Source organism: Pseudoliparis swirei, chromosome 15 (genome assembly GCF_029220125.1).
Source record: "Pseudoliparis swirei isolate HS2019 ecotype Mariana Trench chromosome 15, NWPU_hadal_v1, whole genome shotgun sequence".
Lineage (NCBI taxonomy): Eukaryota > Metazoa > Chordata > Actinopteri > Perciformes > Liparidae > Pseudoliparis > Pseudoliparis swirei.
In genome coordinates, this window is record NC_079402.1 from 6,639,485 (window position 1) to 6,661,847 (window position 22,363).

Sequence of the window (22,363 nt, forward strand, 5' to 3'; positions counted from 1 at the left end):
GTCGTGCACCTAAATGATATTAACACTCTTGATATTAGGCACCGGGAGGGGCCACTCTGGACACGGGCCCTGCACATGAACATCTAGCGCAGGGGTCGGGAACCTATGGCTCTTCCGTTGACGGCATATGGCTCCCAGACAATTTTGAGTTGAAAAAAAAAAAAATCGCCGCCCGCCCCCCTGTAATTTTCTCTATCGCGCCAGATTACAGCAGAAGTAATTTAAGGTCCTTTTCTTAAAGACGTCTTTGTTCTTTTATTTAACTAAACGTCTGTTATTGATCGTCTCTACAGAGCAGCATGTCATTCTGTCTCTACGTGTCGCGTTAACACTTCTCGGCTCTCCGTCTCGCGCGCGGCAGAGCTCCGCCGGCGTGTGCGCGCGCATCGGGGCGGAGCAAAGAAAAAGTCACCTGCACCCCCCCGTAGCATCATACAGCACCAGAAGTCGCATTAAAAAGCAAGACATATTTAATTTATTATACGTTAAAAATACTATATGGCTCTCAATTAAATATATTTAGAAATATTTGGCTTTTATGGCTCTCCCAGTCAAAAAGGTTCCTGACCCCTGATCTAGCGGGTGAGGACAGCATTAGCTTCTGCTCGCCTCATGTTGGAAAAAGGGAACATCTGACGATGAGTTGCCTTTTATGTGAAGTAGCATTAGCTTCACATCCACATGCTAATCCGATGTGTTAACGGGCTAAACGGATTGAGCCAATCAGCATGTCACACTCAATGACAATGAAGCGACATAGCATTTCGCTACAAACACTAAACACAGTGCATCTGTGCGTACGTCTACTCTGCGGTCCTGTGATGTGTGCATCAAACAAGCTAAACCCAAATATCCACCGCTCGCTGCAGCCTGTCCCCGTCTGCCAGCTGGCCCGGATGCTCAGTCGTTCCATCGGGCTGGCAGGCGCACAGTCTGACACCGGGAATCAAACCTGCGACCTCAGAGATGGAGAGCTTCTCCGCCCAGGGACAGGTAAGGGTGGAAATAATACCCATCTATCCAAAGAATGCTGACCCATTCCGCTACAGTACACCTCCCCTCATGGGACACACACACATGCATGGATGACTCACTGTTTTACTATGTGTGTGTGTTGATATGCATTTACATTTGGGCAGCTGTGACCTCGCAAGTTGAAGCCAAAGCTTTTATAAAGACGGAGAGAGAAAGAGAGAAAATAAACTGACCAGTCTCTGTTTCAAGACCTGCATATTATCAGTCACAAACAGCACATACCGTGTTTATCTCACGGCTTTTTGACCAATCCCAGTTGCACACTATTGCTGGTCAGAAAGTAAAGTATAGAAATATTTCACCATATCAACAGATGAACGCACATGTGTACCAGTTGTGTGATGAAAGGCGCCACAGTGTATACCAGTGGTCCCCAAACTACGGCCCGCGGGCCGGATCCGGCCCGCCTCCCCATTTGGACCGGCCCCCTGAACAATACCAGAGACGCGTTCCGATTTATTATTTTTTTCACCTGGCCCGCTGCCGTTGAGATTGCAGTGATTAAGACGCGGAGAAAATGTGGAGTGAGTGGTGCTCTTCGCAATAGAACATCTTTGATGGGACGTGTCGCGTCTCGGCCAATCAGCGTTCAGATGTCCACAGCGTTTGGGAAATTAGGTTAGCTTGAATGTGTTCACACCGGACGCAGCAGTCTCGACGCGCGTCGAAAAAAAAGTGTGTTCAGACCAGACGCGTCGCGACCGCAGAGTACTTCCACTTTTTAGTGGACTGAGCTGCTCTCCCACTGCGCTTCTCGCTGCTCTCTCTCTTCTTCTCTCTTTGATACGTGTCTCTGACTTTTCCACCTACGGCGGCAGATCTCCTCTGCCATGAAACACATATGCCGGTGTTACACCCCTACTGGTTTTCAAACCTACTGGTTTCCCTACGCGTGCGTTGTGTTCTCTTAACATCTGCAGCGGGGCTGTCTCGCTCACCAGATACGTCACACATTCACAAACATATTGCTGGAGATCTTCAAGCCACCTTTCATATCCATTTCGGTGATTACGATTGTATAAGTGAGCAGTGCATCACAGCCACGTATGAAGAAATACATTTTCGAAAAAAAAGATCGCCCGACCTGGTTTCGATCCCTTTCACGCAAAAGGAGTCTGCACTCAAAGACGCGCAGTCTGTGCGCTGCGCCACCAGATATTAGTTTCAAGTCAAGTAATTTATATATTGATCCATTAAGTCACATTTCTTATGTATTCATGGGAACAGTTTGGTCGAAGGGATCTGGAACAACTGGTTACCTTGAGCGGATATTTCCACTTTGAAACATGTTTAGCGATGTTTGTTCGCAACGCAACAACCACACAATACCGCACACAGGTGAGCACAGGTGAGCACATTCCCCCCCCCCCCCGGCTGGCCCTCCAGCAGGCAAGGCAAACGTTATGTGGCCCTCTTAGGAAAAAGTTTGGGGACCACTGGTGTATACAATATATTTGTGTAGTGGAACTTCATTTCAATCCAATTATACATGTTTTTTTTCTCTTTTCTAAATTTAACCTTTGTTTTCTAAAGGGGCCAATGGATTTTGTTTTTCGAGGTCCATCTTGAATTATATGTGCATTGAATTTCAATCCAAAAAAAATAGAAACAATTAAAATATATATATATATGTATATATATAGTCCAGACATGTATATATGTTAAAGGATCCGCTGTATCAGATTTAGGGGACCCTATACGCAGAATTGAAATCTAAAATGAATTCAGAATGAATTCAGAATCATTCAAATGTTCTTAAACAAAATTTCAATTTCCTTAGAAGTAGCCCTTCATATCCACACAGGGAGCGGGGTCTTCCTCACAGGGTCCGCCGTCGCCATGGTTTCTGCAGGAGCCCAGAAAGGACAATCCAAGCACCTTTCTCCCTGGCCACTGTAGCTCCCCACCGACTTGGCACACAGGAGTAAGTTCCGTTAGTTGCAATCTTCAACCTCACCGCTAGATGTCACTACATCCTGCACACTGGCCCTTTAAGTTGTGCAGGAGCTGTTTTATAAAGGTAGGCTTGTTTAGACAACTAGATGTTTGATTGTCATTTTAACTTATGGGTTGGCTGCTTTTGACTAATTCTGAGGGAAATAAAAATACAAATTGCCCACTAATTTATAGAGAAAAAAAAGGTAAACATAAAGTTCCCATGTAAAGCTAAAAATAAACTAAATTAAAACGTTCCTTGTTTTAACCAATAACATCACCATTTGAATCTCACAGCCACATTCTAACACAAAACAGAGTGAGTCTGCATCCCCCCCCCATCCCTTACCCAAAACCACAAAAAAAAGTAGTAAAGATGAAACTCAATCTACCATTGGAGCTTAATAACATTCATAACCGTGCAGCAAACCAACCAGAAGCTTCCAAAATACACACATGAATAAGAGTCGTTATCACAGACACATCAGCTCACTCTTCACATTTCCATTTCAAACATGTGACAGCTATGACATCACCAATAACCTGCTGTAATATTGGTGAATATTAGAACGAGAAAACATAACACATCCGCAAAGCGCACAAATGAATAATAATAAATTAATTGATTAATTATTGAAAGAAGTACATGTCTCGGCTCTTCATCTCTAATTTCCTCAGCAATTTGGTTGGTTTAGTTTAGTTTGTTATCACTTGGTTTATTTTGTCTGATGAATCAATTCGTAACTAGGTAAAAAATAAAAAATGTGAAGTCATAGAAATACCAAATTATATTTTATGATCTCTTACACAGTCTGATTGGATTCTGATAAAGCCGTCAAATATAAATATATATATATATATATATATATATATAGACAGAAAACAGATGTTCTAGCTCGATAACCGCCGAAAACAGCTGACTTTTGTTTGTGTGTGAACAGAACTGGGAGGGATTACTTTTCTGTGGTGTGAAACTTAAATTGAAACTTTAACGACACAGAAACAGTACCAGTGACCAGAGGTGCGTTTGAAAGCATCGCCTCTGCAAGACACACCTAAAGTGGGTCAAGGCTGGAGTTTGTAAGGCATGGGTTTGGGTTGGGGGGTGGGGGGGAGATGTTGACACAGTTCATGAGCACGAAGAGATGAGAGTTTGAGTTGGGTGGTGTTCGACCAGAGAAAAAACAAACCATTGCGAAAGCGGAATTGAAATTGTGATCATTTATTTGGCAATCCGAACGATATCTTCACTCGAGGGTTGACACAACTCCAGATTAATTGATTTCAATAAAGATGTAACACAATGATTATCTTTTTATAACCGCTGATTAATAAAAGAGTTTGTGTGTGGGGGGGGGGGGGGGGCAGGTGAAAATAGATTGTGGGCAAGTAGATTAACCGACTCACTTGCCACACTTTACAAATGTAACAAACAACTTTTAACCCAGTGTGTGTGTGTGCGTGTGTATGTGTGTGTGCGTGTGTGTGTGTATGTGTGTGTGTGCGAGTGTGTGTGCGAGTGTGTGTGTTTATCAGCGGCATCAATGTCAGATATTCTGATCCAGGAGGATTACGTGAAAGCCTGCATGGTATGTTGGGCTTTAACGGACACACACACACACACACACACAGAGATGTCTTTATCGTCATATACAAACAAAAATGTCAGAAGAGTGTATCAAAGTACTGAGAAACACGCAGATTGTTATCCTCCAGAGCAGAGGATAACACACGCAAATGCAGATTATTTTCATTGTAAATTAATCATTAATTTATCTTAATAAAAGAGGGGTAACAGCCTATTGAACACACACTGCACGTGCACGTACACAAATGCACACATCACACATGTGACCCTGCACAGGCATTATGTCATCTTAACCTGGTGCGCAGAGAGAAACACACACTAACATAAACCACACCACACCCTCATCAAAGACAGAGGTGCATTTTTTCAGCATTTTATCATAATAATACAAAATGAAACACGAATGTGAAGAAAAGGAGAAACACAAACACATTTACAAATTCACACGCGCGCTCATATAGCAGCGGCTCAAAGTGTGTCCTCGCACACAAAGAACGGACGCGGAAATATACGCAAACACATTCGCTTTTTTTAGGAGTTGTTCAAACAGAATAACTTAAGCAGATGGAGATAGAGGCCTGCACACACACACACACACACACACACACACACACATACAAACACACACACAATGTGTCTATTTATAAAGTTATAATTGCATAACATGCTGTGCTCTAATTCCAGCCTACTGAGCACACAGGATGTCCACACACACACACACACACACACACACTGACCGTGTATTAACTCCTCATCGGCAGAACAAAGTGCACATAAGCGTGTGCGTTTGCCAAAAAATAAAAGCAATATGAAGAAAAAAAGAAAAACACACCACCAAACACACACACACACACCTTCTCTCTTTTAAATAACAGTGTCAGTAATAAATCTTTGTAAGATTTGATTCCCATGATGAAACAAGATTTCATGAAAATAATTAATAACCAAAACACACTACATTTCGAAATAAAAAAAGAAATATATATATATATTTATATATATATATATATATGAATTTGAGAAAATAACATACATTTTCCTTATCAAACACAGGTATTTCGTAAGGATAATTTGACCTTGACCTTTGACCTCCTTGTACGATGGCAGAAAGACTAAAATGTCAAATTGGAAATACTTGAATGGCTTTATGAATGGCTTTAACTGCATATCCACCTGAATATAATCATTTGACATTCATTCGAAAAGGCGAAAAAAGGAAACAAATATTCTATATCCCACTAGAATTGGAGTGAATAAAAATGCAAAAAAAAGCAAAAAAAGGAAGAAGAATTAAAATCACACTTTGAGTGGCGTTTGTCTCGGGGAGGCAGCGGCCGCAGACTGAATGGCTGACCGACAGAATAATCGCTATAAAGTGTTTAAAGTGTGTGTTTCCTGTAAGCTGCACATTGAGAGAGGACCGCAGGATTTTGGCAGGCAGCTTCAGGACCATCCTAATTAAAACGTGCTGAATATTTAAATGCTGCGTTAGCATAACAATAGCCGGCTGGTCGGGGCCGGCTTTAAATGAGGCCTTTTGTTTTTAGCCAAGCTCTCCGCTGCCTCATTAAGCCTGGTGGAGCTTAAGTTAGCGAGCCGACAGCCGCTAACCGAAGCTCGGGCCTCGGCCCACGCCATCCTCCTCCTCCTCTCCCCCCCTGGCCGCAGCTTGCTGCTGCTGCAAATCTGTCCGAGTCTTCCTGTCCCTTTTCTTTTTCCTCTCAAACCCCCGCACCACTCTGCCCCAGTTTCCACTCGCTCAGCTCCAGCCTCATGTAACACGCCGACCTGCATTATCCGGACACGGGCCACAGAATCAGCTCAAAACCCAGCCGGGCCAACGCCGCCACCGGCAGGAACGAGAATAAGGAAGAAATAAAAGAGCCATACTTTGTAATCACGGCGGTTCTCTCATTTTTGACGGGCGTGAACAAGCCGTGACACAGACACACAGAGAGTGAGACAAGGCAAAGGGGGGATGGGGGGGTGAAGTAAAGATGGAAGGAGCTTGGCACCAGATCAAGACCGTCGGGCACAATGTGCCATCCAGCCGCCAAACAAAGCGGTGGCACTGCCGAAGCCCAGCCCCCCACCACCCCCCGTGCCACCGGAGTGCTGAGGATCTCCAGCCGCTGAGATACAAAGAAGGCCCCTAGACTCTACTTGGTGGAGAGAGAGAGAGAGAGAGAGAGAGAGTGGGTGCAAAAAAGGGGCATAAGGCTCCGGAGCCGCCGGCGAGGGGGCCGGAGTGCTCGACGGGCCGGATGGAGGCCGGAGAACCAACAGGCGGCGGGGTAGAGAGAGGCCGACTGTCGTACAACAGAGGCTCTGTGTATAGCTTTGTATTGTTGACCACCGAGTCTGAGGGGAAACATCGGCACATCGTTTTTTTTTTGCATTTTTAAATAGAGTCTATGAAAAAATTGAGGGATGTATAAAAGGCAGATTAAATGCATAACAAAATAGGAAATAGAAATGTTAATGTAATTAAATGAGGTTCATAAATCTTTTAGAAATGAAGGTCGTAGATTTGTTAAAAACAAGAGAATTTTTTGTTTTCTCTATAAAAAATGGAAACGTAAATCAATGTTTCTTTGATAATTGTATTTTTTTCAGACAAATGTCCACAGCTACCATCTGATTCATAGATCGTCTGTCTCACAAGGCCTGTAAGGTGCTAGATCAGAACGCTAATGTTTCATTTAAAAATAAAATGTTTATTATTGTAATATGATAACAAAGATCAAACAATTTGGATATAGAATTATTTTTGTTGTTGTTGGGATGATTGTTGGGATGATTGCTATCTTTCCTCTTAAACCGACGTGCAGCATCAATTAGGAGTCAGAGGTGACAAGACAAAGGCAGACGGACAGTTCGCTGACAGGTGGATCTGTGGGAAATCCCAACCTTCCGTCTCCATTTACAGACATTCCTGCTCTGGATTGTTTTTCTTTTTGCGATGAGACCTGTGAAATTCATTCACGCCCCCCCCCCCCCCCTCCTTCTCTAAAGCACCTGAGGTGTTGTACAGGTGGGGGTTAGACAGACAGGTTCATAGGAGGTGGGACAGCTTCATACTTGCTGGAAGTGTTTCTGTTTGAATCTTGACAGCGTTTTTAATTTATATATTTGAAATAAGAAAAAAATCAATTAAGGACTATGTATTTAATAGATTGATGTACAGATGGGAAGACCTCAAACTTCATCATATTCAAAATCTGTTGCATTCATATTGTTAATACAAAATAATTTAAATGGATTACAAATACCGTGATTAATGAGAGATCATCACTGATATCAATATTAAATATAACACTGTAATTAAGGAAATAATTTTCCAGCTTAGCTAAAATAGATGTTCAAGGTTATGGCTAAAATAAACTGAATATTACTATAATAAGATATGGAAAATGTAATTTCAGGCCCAAATTACGGCCGAAAAAAATTGCCACATATTTTCAGAGGGAGAAATATATAAAAATTAAAAAAAGACAATATATATATTTTAAAAGCCACAATTCCTTCAATGGAACACACAATCAAACAAACCCAGAAAGCCACACGTGCCATTACGCCTCAGAGCAAAAACAACAACACACTATTCAATACTGAGGCTGTATTTGTTGTTGCATTTACGTTCTAAAGAAATATAGAAATAAGCGATAAAGACAAATAATAAATTTGCGGGAGGATAAATACAGAGAAATCTATCAAATCTGGAAGCCTCACATGCGCGAAATCCGGAAGACAGTAAAGCAACAGTATAACAATTGTAGGTATTGGGGCCTATTTTGTCATACAATTATTTCTAACACGCGCACCCTATAAACACACATTCATCACATTTCTGTCCGATCTTTTTTCCCACCAAGCCGCTATACGACACCACAGCGGCAACTGCCACTTTCCCCGGCTCCACGCACACCCATACACAGACACACACACACACACAAGTTTGTAATTTTGTATACAGAAAATAAACCCCGACATAGAGTCACAGTAACAGTTCGTTCGCGCTTTCACGCGCGGCGGCGACCCGACGCGCTGATGAGTGGCGACGTAAAAAAAAAGCAACATACTTCTCCTTCACACCTCCTCTCCCTCTCTCTCTCTCTCTCTCACGCACACACACACACGCGCGCGCTCTCTCTCTCTCGTCCTCAAACCCGCGCGGAGGGAGAAAAAAAGAAGCGCAATACAAGGGATGGAAGTGTGTGTCTTACCGCTTTGCCGTTGTAGTAATACATCAGTGAGCTGCCTGTCATCCCGGGGATGGTGTACGCACAATACATCGTTCCTCTCCCTCCGCAGAAAGATGGAGAAAAAAAAGCGCGTCTATTTCTCCCTTTTCTCTCTCCGCGTGTCTCTCTATCTCTCTCTCTCTTGTGGTTTATTAGGCTCCCCCCGCCCCTTCTTTCGTCTTCTTCGCCACCTTTCTCCTTCTCCCTCTCCTCGATTCAACTTTTCCCGGATTTGTTGTGATCTCGAACTCTCGCCGCTCCGCTCGCGTGTCCGCTTCGCATGCGCGTTTTTTTTCCCCCGCCGACAATTCCTTCAGTTGCATTTTCCCATATGGCCGAGCCGAGGCACGCGGAATATGCAAAATAGGCAGAGAGAGAGAGAGAGAGATAGCGGGAAATAGAGAGAGAGGAGTGCCCCTCCCCTTCTCTCTAACTCGCTCTGCCCTCACACACGCGCGCGCACGGAAAATGTAGGGAAGGAGAGAGGTGGAAACGGAGCTCACGCGCGTATAAACACAAGCGCATACACAGAGAGGTAGGCGCGTGGTTGCCGACACTCTTTCAACTTTCCACAGTAAATCTGGAAGGCATCCCTCTCTCTCTCTCTCTCTGGAGTTCGCCGCCTGCCTTTGAACTGAGCCAAATATTCACTTTTTCCACTGCTTTCAGCCCGCGCGCGCTTCTTTCAACACACTCTCCTAATTTTTTATGTTTGTACTCCTCCTCGCTCGTCCCTTCACTCCTTCTCCTGTTTCCTCTCATCTCTTCTTCCCTCGTTTTCTCTTCTTCCCTCGTTTCTTCCCTCATCGTTTCCTCCTCTCCTTTCTTGTTTGCTCATTGGGTCTCCCTTCTCTTCTTTTTGCTCTCCTGTTTTCTCTTTTCATCCCACATTCCTTGTTTCCTCACCTGTGTTTAATCCTCTCCTCTCCTCTCTTGTTTGCTCTTACCCCCCCCCCCTCTTTCGTTTCCTCCCCTGCCACCTGTTTCATCCTTTCATAAGAACTCTCCTGCTTTCTCTTCCTGTTTCCCATTTCTTCTCATCTCCTTCCTCCTTGTCACCATCCCCTCTTGTTTCCCCCTATCATATTTCCTCCCCTCTTTCCTCGTTTCCTCCTCTTCTCCGTTCCCCTTCTTCCTTCCTTTCCCCCTCTCCTTCTGCTTCCACCTCTGCTGACCTATCTCCTCATCTCCTATTTCCTCCTCACCTTTATTTTCTTACTCCCTCCGTCTCCTCTGGTTTCCTCTCCTCATTCCTTTCCATTTTCTTGTGGTACTGCCTTAAAACATTTACTTTTTTGAGAATCTGTAGCTATTTTAAAGGCATTTTTACTATAACGTACTAAAAATAGTATCAGTGCGATTACAAGGAGCGCAGGTGCAGTCATGATGAAATTCAAAGCAAATATTGAGATGAATTCAAGGAAGCAATGTTAAAACTCAATGTGGCCAGTAGAAGGCGCCATAAACACCTCCAGTTTATTGATGTGAGTGACTGTTTTTTCTTCTGTTTCTGGCACACAATGTTACTGGAATCCACTGTCTGTCGAGGTTTAATGTGGCTTTTTATCAAAATAGTGCTAAAGCAATAATTTTGTGTGAGGAGCTGTTCCACTATATGTATTTGGAACATGAAAACAAAGTTTCATCGGTCAGATGGCGCCTTGGAAATTAAAGGTAAACTCTAAAATACCGAAAGAGCCTCCATGGTAAGTCTGATTGACACGCGGGTCTGTGTACAGTCCCAGAAGCACAGACTCCCGAGATTTACCACGACACCATGCAGGTCTGCCGGGAAGGATTGTGATGTCCCTGAGTGCATTAAATCAGGTTTGTTTTCAATAAGCTTTGACATTTTTGGATCTGTCGCTGACAAGTATCCCAGAATCTGAAGTCTCTTCTGGATAGACATCCTGCTTCAACGTTGGCCTCTCGTACTCACTGTAGTTGTGTGCACACAGTTTCTCCTGTGGCAACAGGGATTATCACCTTCAAGCTCCATGACATTACACTGAAAGTGAGCTCACTGGAACTGTCAATAGGGGATTCTTCGGTTTAAAGGCAGCAAATAAGTGTTGCAGTTACGTAAAGTAAGACTCAAGCTGCAGAATCACTGGACCGATCCTACATGTCCTATAATGCATTCAGAGTTCTACATTGGACTCTACCTGGTAAATGCCAACTTCTTCAAACTCTCGAAACAACCTCCAGTTCTGAAAAAGAAAAGTCAAAGCTGAAGCGCCTTAAACTTGCATTCTTTCTAATGGCCATCAGGGGGCGACTCCTCTGGTTCTATAGAAGTCTATGAGAAAATGACTCGACTTCTCTCTTGATTTATTCCCTGATGAAATATTGTAAACATGAGTTTATGGTCTCGATCTCTAGTTCCAAGTCATCTTCAACACGGCATGATTTTCATTTCGTAAAGTATGGTCCATTCAGAGTCGAATAGACCACAAAGCAGTTTACCTTGTGATTGACAGGTTGCTACCAAGGCGTTGACCGATATGGGAGTTGTCTGGATTCACGTGTAATAAGTGTAATTCTTTCACCGTGTGTTTTCAGTTCTTGAAAGTTTATTGTAACATTTTTGTTGGGTAAAAATATCGTCGTCAGTTTTTGGTGTTTAGCTCATTCAACCGTCTCGCCAACGTGCCAAACGGTATACCACAAACCAATGGCTGACGTCCCAGTTACTACGTCAACTTCTTACATACAGTCTATTAAAGGTTCAGTTTGTAATGCAGGCGTTATGTTTTTGTCTGTTCCCCAAAACCCCACAGGCTAAAATAACCCTTACTATGATGTCATCAGTCCAATGACAACAACCTCTAGACAGATCATCCATACACATTGTTGGAGTTTCCCTTTAAAAATACACGACAGACAGAAAGAGAGAGAGAGAGGGGGGGGGGGGGGGGAGAGGGATACAGGCAGCCACCAGTGAAAGTGATTCAGTCTTCCACATTTTATATGAACATCGTCATCATTCATCCTATTCAAACAAAACAATAGACTCCAAAGCGAACAAATAGACCCCCCAAACCCGTCTCTCTCTCTCTCCCTCTCTCATTCTCCCTCTCTCTCTCTGGTTCTTCCTCTCTCTCTCCTCTTTTTTCAGCTTTAATTTGATTAAAAAGCGAGCTGCAGGAAGGGGAGGGAGGGCTGATGCACATCTAATAAGTGGACCATCTGTCTGCAGCACTGGCTGGCTCCCAGCATTGTACCCAACCAGACTGCATGGGACATGAAGGGAGAAGAGATGGAGGGGTGGAGAGATTGAGGCATGGAGGGAGGGAGAGAAGAAAGAAGAGCATGGGTGATAAATAGAGCCCAAAAAGAGTGACCCGTTTGAGGAAAAGAACCTGAGACAGCATTTTTAAAATGTTGCCTGACGCTTGCTTGGTCAACAAACCTGCAGAGATGAAGACGAATGAAGAGCGGAGGAGAGGAGGAGAGAGGGAGGGCTCAAATGAAAGCATGAGGAGAGGAGAGGAGGGAAAGAAAAAAAAGGTGAGGGGGTAAGAAAGAGAGGAGATGGTAATGTTAAGGAAGTGAGAAGGCACGTGGAGGGTGGACAAGAGAAAAGAAGAGAGAAGAGAGGAAAGGAAAGTGGGGAGGAGGGATGAAGGAAAGGGGAGTCAACAGAAAACTATGGGATAAAGTAGAGGGGGTGAAAAGGTGGGAAGAGAGGAGAAGAGAAAAGAGGAGAGTTTCAGCTATGTGTTTAATTCTGTTCTCATCCAAGCTGACCTTTGACCTTAAGGTAGTATATTTTATGCTAAGCCTACAGTCTATGTATCTATTAAAGGTGGACTGGAGACATGAATGGGACAACAGCTAGTCTCTGCTTTAACGAGCCACCTAAGGTCATGTGATCTTTCCTCTTTCCATCCCTTTCTCATCCTTCCCGCCTTCTCACCTCCACTTCCTTGTTCCCTCCTCGTTCCCTCTCGTCCCCTTCCTCCTTCTCTTCTCCCTACACACAACCATACCCCTCCCCCCCCCCCCCCCGCTTAATCCACCTTTCCTCCCCATATCCTCATCACTTGTCCTCTTCTTCCTGTCTTTCACCCCCTACTATCCCCAACTTCCGTTCCACCTTGCTTACTTCTTCTTCCTCACCTACTCTTTCTTCACACTGCCTGCTTTCCCCCTATTTCCCCCCTCCTCACACTTCATCCTGAGCTCCCTTTATCCCTGTGTTTCCTACTTCCATAAAATGCCATGCCCCCACCCAGTTTTCCTCCTCCTCCTCCTCTCTGGTGGTGAGATGACAGTTAATCCCTGGTTGAATTATAATCTCACATTTCATCCCGATTTCACGCCGACAGGATTTTCTTCACGTTACGACGCCCAGTTGTCAATCTCCCTCCCTGCTCTCGGCTTTCTCAATGTCTTTTATTCTCTTGAGTTCCTCCTCTTTTCACAGCATCTGTCTTTATTTCCTTCACGTCTTTCTCTCCTTTTTTCCTGCCGTTCTTCATTCCCTTTTGCCTTGTCTCTTCCATTTGTACATCAGTCCTCATTTCTTTTGTTCTCATTTCCTTCTTTCTCTTTCTTTCCTTCTTTCCCGTATTCTTCCCCTTTTTCTGGTCTTTCTCTTTTTTTCAGCAATAACTCCCTTTATTTCTCTCTCACACATGGAGCAGTGTTGGCCTGAAGGCCTGGGAACTCTCTCTCTCACACACACACACACACACACCAACACACACACATACACACACACACAGCACGACCGCACTTTGTTCTCTTCATACAGCCACTTCCTATCGTGAGCCTTTGATTTGAGTCTTTTTATGTTGCAGGTTTGAATTTACCAACAAAGTTATTGACAGGATTGAAGGGTCGAGAGCAGTCAACCACACGCACACACACACACGCGCACACACACACACAGTAACAAAAACGCATGCGTACACACAGAGGCATGTAAAGGTACACACACTTTCACACACATTTGAAACAGATACACAAGTAAGTGCTGCGAGGCAATTCAGTTTCAATTCAGTTTATTTGTATAGCCCAATTTCACAAACAAATTGATTGCGAGTGAGTGAGTATGAGACTAGTATATATATATATATATATATATATATATATATATATATATTTCCATCCAACTGTCCAACTGAAAATACATTTCGGAATATTCTGGAATAATTAACTTTCAAACTACACTCAACAAAAGCACGCACCCTCCTGTCAGCCATCGGACGTATTTCCGATCCACCGCGGATACATTTTATGTTGTATTACAGTTTTTCTCCATTGCTTTGGCTCAATTCTTGAAACAGAAATTACATTCTCAAAGCTCTTAGTGCATTTGGTAAAATAGCCTATATGGTTCAGCACAACTACATAGATCACCTTCAAAAGGTCATATCTCACCCAAAAGTTAACTTAAGCTTCAAAACCAAATCATTTTCTCATAAAAATAGTCAGTGCCCCCAAAATGAAAACTTCCTTCTCGATTGCTGTGGCTCATCTCTCTCTCGAAAAAAGATAATTCTCAAAGCTTTAAATACATTTGCCAAAATAACCTAGATGGTTTAGCAAAACACTATATGGCACACCTGCAAAAGGTCATATCTCTCCCAAAACAGACAACTCATCAGTCAAAACTAATTCCTTTTCTCATACAAATAGTCAGTGCCCCCAAAATAAAAAGTCCCTTCGTCATTGTTTAAACACTGCAGGTCAAAATGTTTAGATGTTTTGTCAGTATGGCAGTGGACCATAGAAATATCCCTCATGTGCACATTTCAATCTTGGCTTAGTCCTTTGACACTGAATGGTTACTGTAGTAGATGTTTTCTTTCCAGAATTTTATGTGTAACACGGTTTCACATCACATACTGTATTGCACTTATACTGCCATGGAAATTGTTACAGTAATTGTTAAGTAATTGTAACAGTAATTATTACAGTAATTGTAACAGTAAATGTTACAGTAATTGTTAAGTAATTGTTAAGTAATTGTAACAGTAATTGTTACAGTAATTGTTAAGTAATTGTTACAGTAATTGTTACAGTAATTGCAAAACAGAAACAGAAAATGTGTACAGCAAAAAATACTTTCAAACAAAAAGCACATCAAAAATAAAATGAAATATAGCCTACACTACTGTAACAAAACATACAGTAGGAAAGTAAAGCAAAGCTGGAGATCAAAGCTGGAGTTCATCCTCACTCTCCTGCTCATCCTCGCGCTCACGTCTGTCTGGCCACAGATTTTCGTCAACATCGCATCTGATGTTCTCCCTTGCTATGCAACGGGGGAAGAATCGCCGTGCATGCCGCAACCATTCCCTGCACTGATCTGCCGTGACATCCATTGCCTGGAGAAGGGACCTCTGGTTTAGAGTCCGATGCTCATGTACTCCTTGATTATTAAAGTTCTAGTTGCACCTGAAAATGAAGCCGATGATCCACGAGATCCATATTACAGAATTTACCATGATGTTTGTCATGGTAGTATGTGCTTGAACGATTTTGACAGTGGAGTGAACTATTGTGCAGGTGATGATGTACACAAGGAAATTATGCCAAGATGTTTTGCAGAGAACAACCACTTGACTGAGAAGCAACAGTAAATTTAGACCAGCAAGATGTATTCAATTGGTAATTGGGCTAACTGAAGGCAATTGTACCTAACCGTTTGCACAGATGTGCTAAATCATTTGAAATGTGTGCAAGCTGTAGGCAACTGTACTTGTCATTTGCAAGGAGTTTCTAAAACAATTGCAATTTGATGAAAGGAATGAGAAATTTAAATCTGTTGTGAACAAGTTCCCAGTGGTTTGGAGGTTTGCACGAGTTGTTTTGACAATGTCATTTCTGTTTCAAGAATTGAGCCAAAGCAATGGAGAACAACTGTAAAGTAATAAATGTGCCTTGAAATCACAGAATCATCAAACATTTTCGACAGCAGTGCAGCTGAATGTTGTTTGTGTCTGCGGTAACAGCACAACCACTAACTAGTAGCTATAACAACGTGAAGACATTCACCAAAATAACAATATCAGGTGAAAATAAGTCTTTAAGTTTAATACACGTTTTTGACCTTACAGTAATACATCAACATTGTTCTTATACCTCTGGATAAAAAGGACACTCCCTCCCATTATAATACTTCAGATGAGTCGAACCTCCACCTACCATGATGTGAAATGGAATCCTAATGTTGTTAATTAAAACAAAACTACTTGGTTAGGTTTAGCAAAAGATGGTGGTTTGGGCAAACACTATTAGAACATAAGCACAGAGTGTGTATAAGAAGTGAATGTAGTAGTTGTGACATCACCCATAGGTTTGTGGAAAACGGGTTTGAAGCCAACTTATTGCCAACTTGGCTTTTGGCATTTGTAATCTTGGTTTTCACATCCAGAAGTAAGAAAAACCTCTGAGTTAGACATTTATAGACAACAAACATGTGACAGTTAACTTTCATAATCTAATAACACGTTGTGAAACCGCTAAGACAAAACAAAACAGACAACTCCAACGCCTGTGGTCTTATGACTCTAAACCATCATTTACAAAAGAAACATCATGCACCATGAACAATGTTTACAATGTTTAGTGAAGGAATACATCAAGAGAGAAGTAGAGTACATTTCTCATAGACATCTATAAAACCAAAGGAGTTGCTTCCTGATGGCCATTCGGAAGAATGGAAGTTAAAGTCACTTTCACCTTGCCTGTATTTTTTCACACCATATTTTGCCATCTCTACGTCAGTAATACAATAAAATAACAGTAAGTCAACATTGACTTTTGGTTCCATCTAAGGCACAGACAGCAGTCTTCCAGATGAAAATCATGTCTGTTTGACCCATCCATCGTCCCCGAATGCTATCACAGACGGCGCTATTGTAGCACTTTTTATACCTAATCATCGGACTTCCTACTTTGCTCCCGTTCTAATTACTACGGCCACTGGATGTCGGCATTGTCTTCGTGTCAATAGCTAATAACGGCTTTCTGAACTGACTCGTAGGTGTTGCAACCCATATCTATCAGGCTGATAACAGCTGATAACGCCCATTCATGCTTTGGCTTTTGAGGAATAAGTAGGGTAATTATAATCCCATATATTTGATGGTACTATGTCATAAATTAGGATGCCATCCATCCATTATCAATACCGCTTATCCTCATTAGGGTCGCGGGGGCGCTGGAGCCGATCCCAGCTGACATAGGGCGAAGGCAGGGGACACCCTGGACAGGCCGCCAGTCCATCTATGGATGGATAGATAGATTGATAGATGGATAGGTGGATAAACCAAGTCAAATTCCTCGTTTGTTCAACGTACTTGGCAAATAAAAAATTCTGATGGATGGATGTTTGAATGGATGTATTGATAGATTGATAGATGGATGAGTGGATAGATGGATGGTTGGGTGGATGGATAGATAGATAGATAGATGAATGCATGGATGGTTGATAGATATATTGATGGATGGATGGATAGATGGATGGATAGATGAATGGATGGATGCATGGAAAGATAGATGGATAACTGGACAGATGGATGGATGGAAAGATTGATGGATGGATGAATAGATGGAAAGACAGACATATATACTGTACAGACAGACTTAAGGAATGACACTCAAAGAAGACATAAAGACAGATTTCTTCATTTTCTCTTCGGTGTAATCAGGATGAGAAAAAAAACAATAACTGACGTGGCCTCAATTCTGACAGAGAAAATCAGACACTAATTTTCCTCAAAAAAAACAAACTGAGAGACACAGTACCAAAAGTGTTTGGAGAGGGTGTGTAAGTTAGTCTCTGATGTGAGTGTTTGAGTGTTGAGCGAGAGTGTGTGCGTGTGTTTGTATGTGTGTGTGTCTGGCATCCATCAGAACCACAGCTTGCCGAAAAAACAGTAAGCACAGTGCAGAAAGAGAGAGAGAGAGAGAGAGAGAGAGAGGGGCGAATGAACGAGCGCTGCTGCACGCTAATTATGTATGCATGATTTAATCTGCAACTCAATAATATGCAAATATATTCATATGTTAGTTTCTTAATTAAAAATGCAAAGCAGCCCTTATGGTGATTTTTCTGTGATTTTCTTTTCAGTCTAACAAACGGAACATTTTGAGAAATTCAACAAATTGGAGGGAAGCGCTACGAAGTGGAGTTCGCGGGGGGCAACACATGAAACTTCCTGTTGCACCTTCCTGTTGATTGAGAATAAATGAGGAGCAAGAGGGGGCTAAATTGTTGGTTTAACTTTGTCCCACCACCTTTTTGAAGTTACTTTGAAGTTTTGGTAAGTCATATGGGGGTTACAGTAATTGCCAGTTTCCGACATGTAAATTAAATTTACTTATAACGAGTCATAATTACGACCTGTACATTTGGAGTAATCTGCCAGCTCATATATCAGACTTAGTGTTTTGTTTTTCTGTAAAGCTAAACGAACATGGATGTCAGCCAGAGATATGTCTGTTAAGGTAATTAAACATGAATTTAACGAATATAGTTATATCAGGCAATGCATAAAAAGTGACTTTTTTGCCGGGGATCTCACGCACTCACTTATGCTAAGCTAATAAGCTAATTTCTGTCTGTCCTTTGAAAACCAACTTCAAGGTGCACTAAAAAACTTTTGAGAGCTTTCAACCCCACTGACTGTGAGGTATTTATATATATATATATATATATATATATATATATATATATTCATATACATACATATCTCTCTCTCTCTCTATATATATATATATATTATATAGGTATTTTAAATGTTTTCATTGAGGAGTGGTATGATATATTCTGCCAAACCCTCTACTATACCTTCAGCTGAACAGATATTACATTTCGACCCTGCAAGACTGGTAATTATTTCCCAAAAAATTGTATATCTAATGTTTGAGCTGCCAGAAGGCAATGTCATTATGCCAGCCGGTCCAACAACGTTGACAACTGACTTTGGTGTTTTTTAGTGAAATATCTCAGCAACTATTTGAGATATTTCCATGTACTTTGATACCTACATATATATGTCGGTGACCCCTTAAAGTTTTTTTAGCGCCACAATCTGGTCAAAATGTCACTTTGTCTAAGTGTATGACTAATCACCATCAGGCTCAACAGCTAATTAGCAAATGTTAGCATGCTAAACTAAGAAGGCAAACATATGTTAGCATGCTGACGTTCACATTTAGCTTGAGACACCAGCCGCTAGTGTGGCTGTAGACCACCATTAAATAAACTGATCATAAGTTGCTTTTTCAAAATAAACAACTTGGTTAGGTTGAGGAAAATATTATGATTTGGTATGTTAAGTTTGTTTGTTACTAGTGTAGTGAAGTACATGAGGTTACATCGGCAGCATAGTTTAGTTATAATTCATGTGCTGTCCTCTGTGAACTACAAGACTGTGCTATGATATGTAAGCATTGTAGAAACTTTACAGAGTTATGTAATGTAAAATAAGCTGAAATTTGGTTCAACACGGGACAGAAAAAACATTCTCCAAAGTGAAAGTCCAGTGTTTGTTTGACCCATCCATCACCATTGGATACAATAGGAGGAACAAGAACAATTCTGTGTGTAGAGCTCAACGGTGAAGACACACTTTTTGAGCGGTTCAGGTTCTGGAAGTGAACACTGACGTTTCAGAAATACCTCATGTAAATAGTTTTAAATATGGAAATAAGCCAAACGACTATGAGAGCAATCACAACCATAAAACATCTGATGTGGAGCAAAAATAAAATGCATAATTAATGAAGTGAAGAAAACTACTCGACCTATAGACCTGTGTGAACGGTGGCTCGCCGCCTCTGGAACTCCCCAAAATACTTTGAAACTAACTGGTCTTCATCTAGAACAGAAGACAAACGCAAACATATTTCAGGAAACTATTTTTGGAACATAAGAGAAAGTATCCAAACTGGGAGCAGAGCATGTGGACACGTACCCTCGCTCGGGTTTTACATTTCTATGATGACAGAGAGCTTTATCAATAAGCGACGCTGCTATTACACTTTAGGATTGTGGGTAGCGTCGCACTTCTCCATGACATCGTGGATTAAAAACGTTTTTCTATGTCGGCCTTGGATGATTACGACTTCGTGGCTACCGTTCCAACATTCTCGTTTCAGAATATGAATCGGGATAGGCTCAGTCAACTCCTACTGGAGAACTGCAGCATGTTCATCCGTTCAACCCCAGTACCACCGGACTTGCGTTTCTCAGGGCTTGACTCGGTGTGGAAACCTGCCATATTCCTGCAGAGTAGCTCATTCAGCGCAGAGTGCAACCTGCTTCTGAAAGAAAGGCTCGCTCAGCGTTTTGTGCTCAGGTGTACTTTACACAGAGCGTGCTTAGAATGAAAACAATTATTAAAGATGGTGCTAATCCGCAGAACCAGCATGCATTACAGCCACGCAGCATGGTGTGTGTGCTTTATGTGTGTGTGTGTGAGGCTGATATTCAGATTGTTAAAACATGCAAGATTTTTTTATTGTTGCAGCCATCGCTCTAAAAGTAAATGTTGGTCATTTACTTTTCTCTCTTTTATTTTACCAATTTTAATTGACGGCTGTCTCCACCAAACATACCATCACCTCAGAATATCGATGTGTTATCATGATCATAAACATCCACAGATGTAAAAGGACAGTCAACTGATCAATGCCAAGGGAGCCTACATGCGTCCTCTCTAAATCTTCTTCTGTAGACTTAGTTAAAAAAAATCTAATAATTCAGCAGCATTTGTTTCTTGCTGTGATCACAAATGAATTTTTCCACAAGGAAACAGTTTTGACAGCTTGTCATGTTAAATTCACAAAGCATATTAGCTGTCAGCGGGCACCACTCTCCGAACAATACTTGGTGGTGCATTAAAGGAAACTTCGACATCTGACAATTAATATTGAACTGAAAACACCCCCAGAAAAACAAGTATTGCTGTCGCAAAACTCAAAGCCAGTAGATAAACAAAGGAAACGTGGTTCCTATGAAAATGATGAATCTGGCCGATATCATTGATGTGTTGGGTGAGCTACCACGAACACATCACAGATTAATTTAATCTTCGAGGAACTTCATCTTAATTTATTCCCGCCTACTATTAGTGATGTTTGAACTAAAAAAAGATAAATGTTCAAAATGATTTGACTCTCTGGAAAACTAAAGCAAGAGGGTGGGGAGGGGGGGTGGTTGTTAGGGTAAGAAAGTGTGATTGAGTTTGACATTCTGTGCATTCGAGCAGGACAACTGAGAGATATTTAACACATCATCAACAACTTAAAGCAGTTTTGTCACCACAATGGATTTGAGTGTGTGTGTCTATGTGTGTTTCAGTGTGTGTATGTGTGTGAAAACATGTGATTTTCATTATAGCCGTGGAGCAAATCAGAGTGCCGCTCTCTGCTGCTTGTTACTGCAGCCAAATGTTTGGGCTCAGGAATGCACCAGGGAACGTCCACATCTGCAGCAAGCATGTGTTTGGGTGTGCATGTATTTATGTGTGTGTGTTTGTGTGTGTAAAAAAGAGAGAGAGGTCTTTGCGGAAGCCAAATGTCCTCATAAGGACAGAAAGGCAGCACGCATCTTCAGGCTGAGGTCATTTCATTGACAACAAAAAGAACCTTTGAAGCCTGTCTGAGGAAGTTGTGGAAGAAATATTTTTTCCAAAGTTAAACTTTTAAACTTTTTACTTTTTATCGTCACTTACAAAGAAAATGTGACCTCTGTCTTGAACTCATCCTAAGCATTAAGAGCAGTGGTCCCCAAACTACGGCTCGCGGGCCGGATTCGGCCCGCCTCCACATTTGGACCGGCCCCCTGAACAATACCAGAGACGCGTTCCGATTTATTATTTTTTTCACCTGGCCCGCTGCCGTTGAGATTGCAGTGAGACGCGGAGAAAATGTGAAGTGGTGCTCTTCGCAGTAAAACATCTTTGATGGGACGTGTCGAGTCTCGGCCAATCAGCGTTCAGATGTTGACAGCGTTTGGGAAGTTAGGTTAGCTTGAATGTTAGTCCGCGACATCTACTGCTGTCACGCTGCACGGTGTAGCGATGCTAACAAAGTACCCGTACGTTACAAACGATGTGATTTAGCATATTTTTAGTATCGATACTTCATTAAAAGAGCGATCAGAGCGCACGCGCTGCTCCGCTCCATTAAATGCTGTCTGCACGCGCAGCGCTCACAGCGAGCGGCGCGCGCATCACTCAGCCGTGATGCGCACACCAGGCACGTGCACAGATAGAGCCCTAGTGGTGCTCAAGCACCAGCCCTTTTGCCCTGGATGAGAAAAGTGCCCTTTTTGCTGGAGACACTTTTTTTTCATTCATCAGTATTTAAGAATACAAGTTACTCTCTCTGTCATAAACTCCCCCCAAATGTGATTTGATATCCGACGGGGCATTTACTTGCAGCTGTTTACTGATGTCATGTTTGAGTGATAGAGAGAGAGAGAGAATCGTTTTTGTGTCGTATAAATGCTGTTTAGACATATTTGAAAGTATGTTTATAAATGTCACGAGAATTCACAGCCAGAAAATAGGAGCTAAACTATTCTAACTATGCT

General features: G+C 42.1%; 1 protein-coding gene across 6 annotated transcripts in view; it reads right to left on the reverse strand.

The window, feature by feature from the left end:
- LOC130204886 (transcription factor 4-like) overlaps nucleotides 1-22,363 on the reverse strand; it is a 216,077-nt gene that overhangs the window by 61,943 nt on the left and 131,771 nt on the right. Inside the window, exon 1 of one of the 6 annotated variants that reach the window (XM_056431864.1) lies at nucleotides 8,785-9,475. The exons of the other annotated variants lie outside the window; for them this stretch is intronic. Within the exon in view, the coding sequence (XP_056287839.1) occupies nucleotides 8,785-8,853 (69 nt within the window). The 5' untranslated portion in view covers nucleotides 8,854-9,475. Of the gene's footprint in view, nucleotides 1-8,784; nucleotides 9,476-22,363 lie in introns of those variants that run through there. 6 annotated transcript variants of the gene reach the window in all.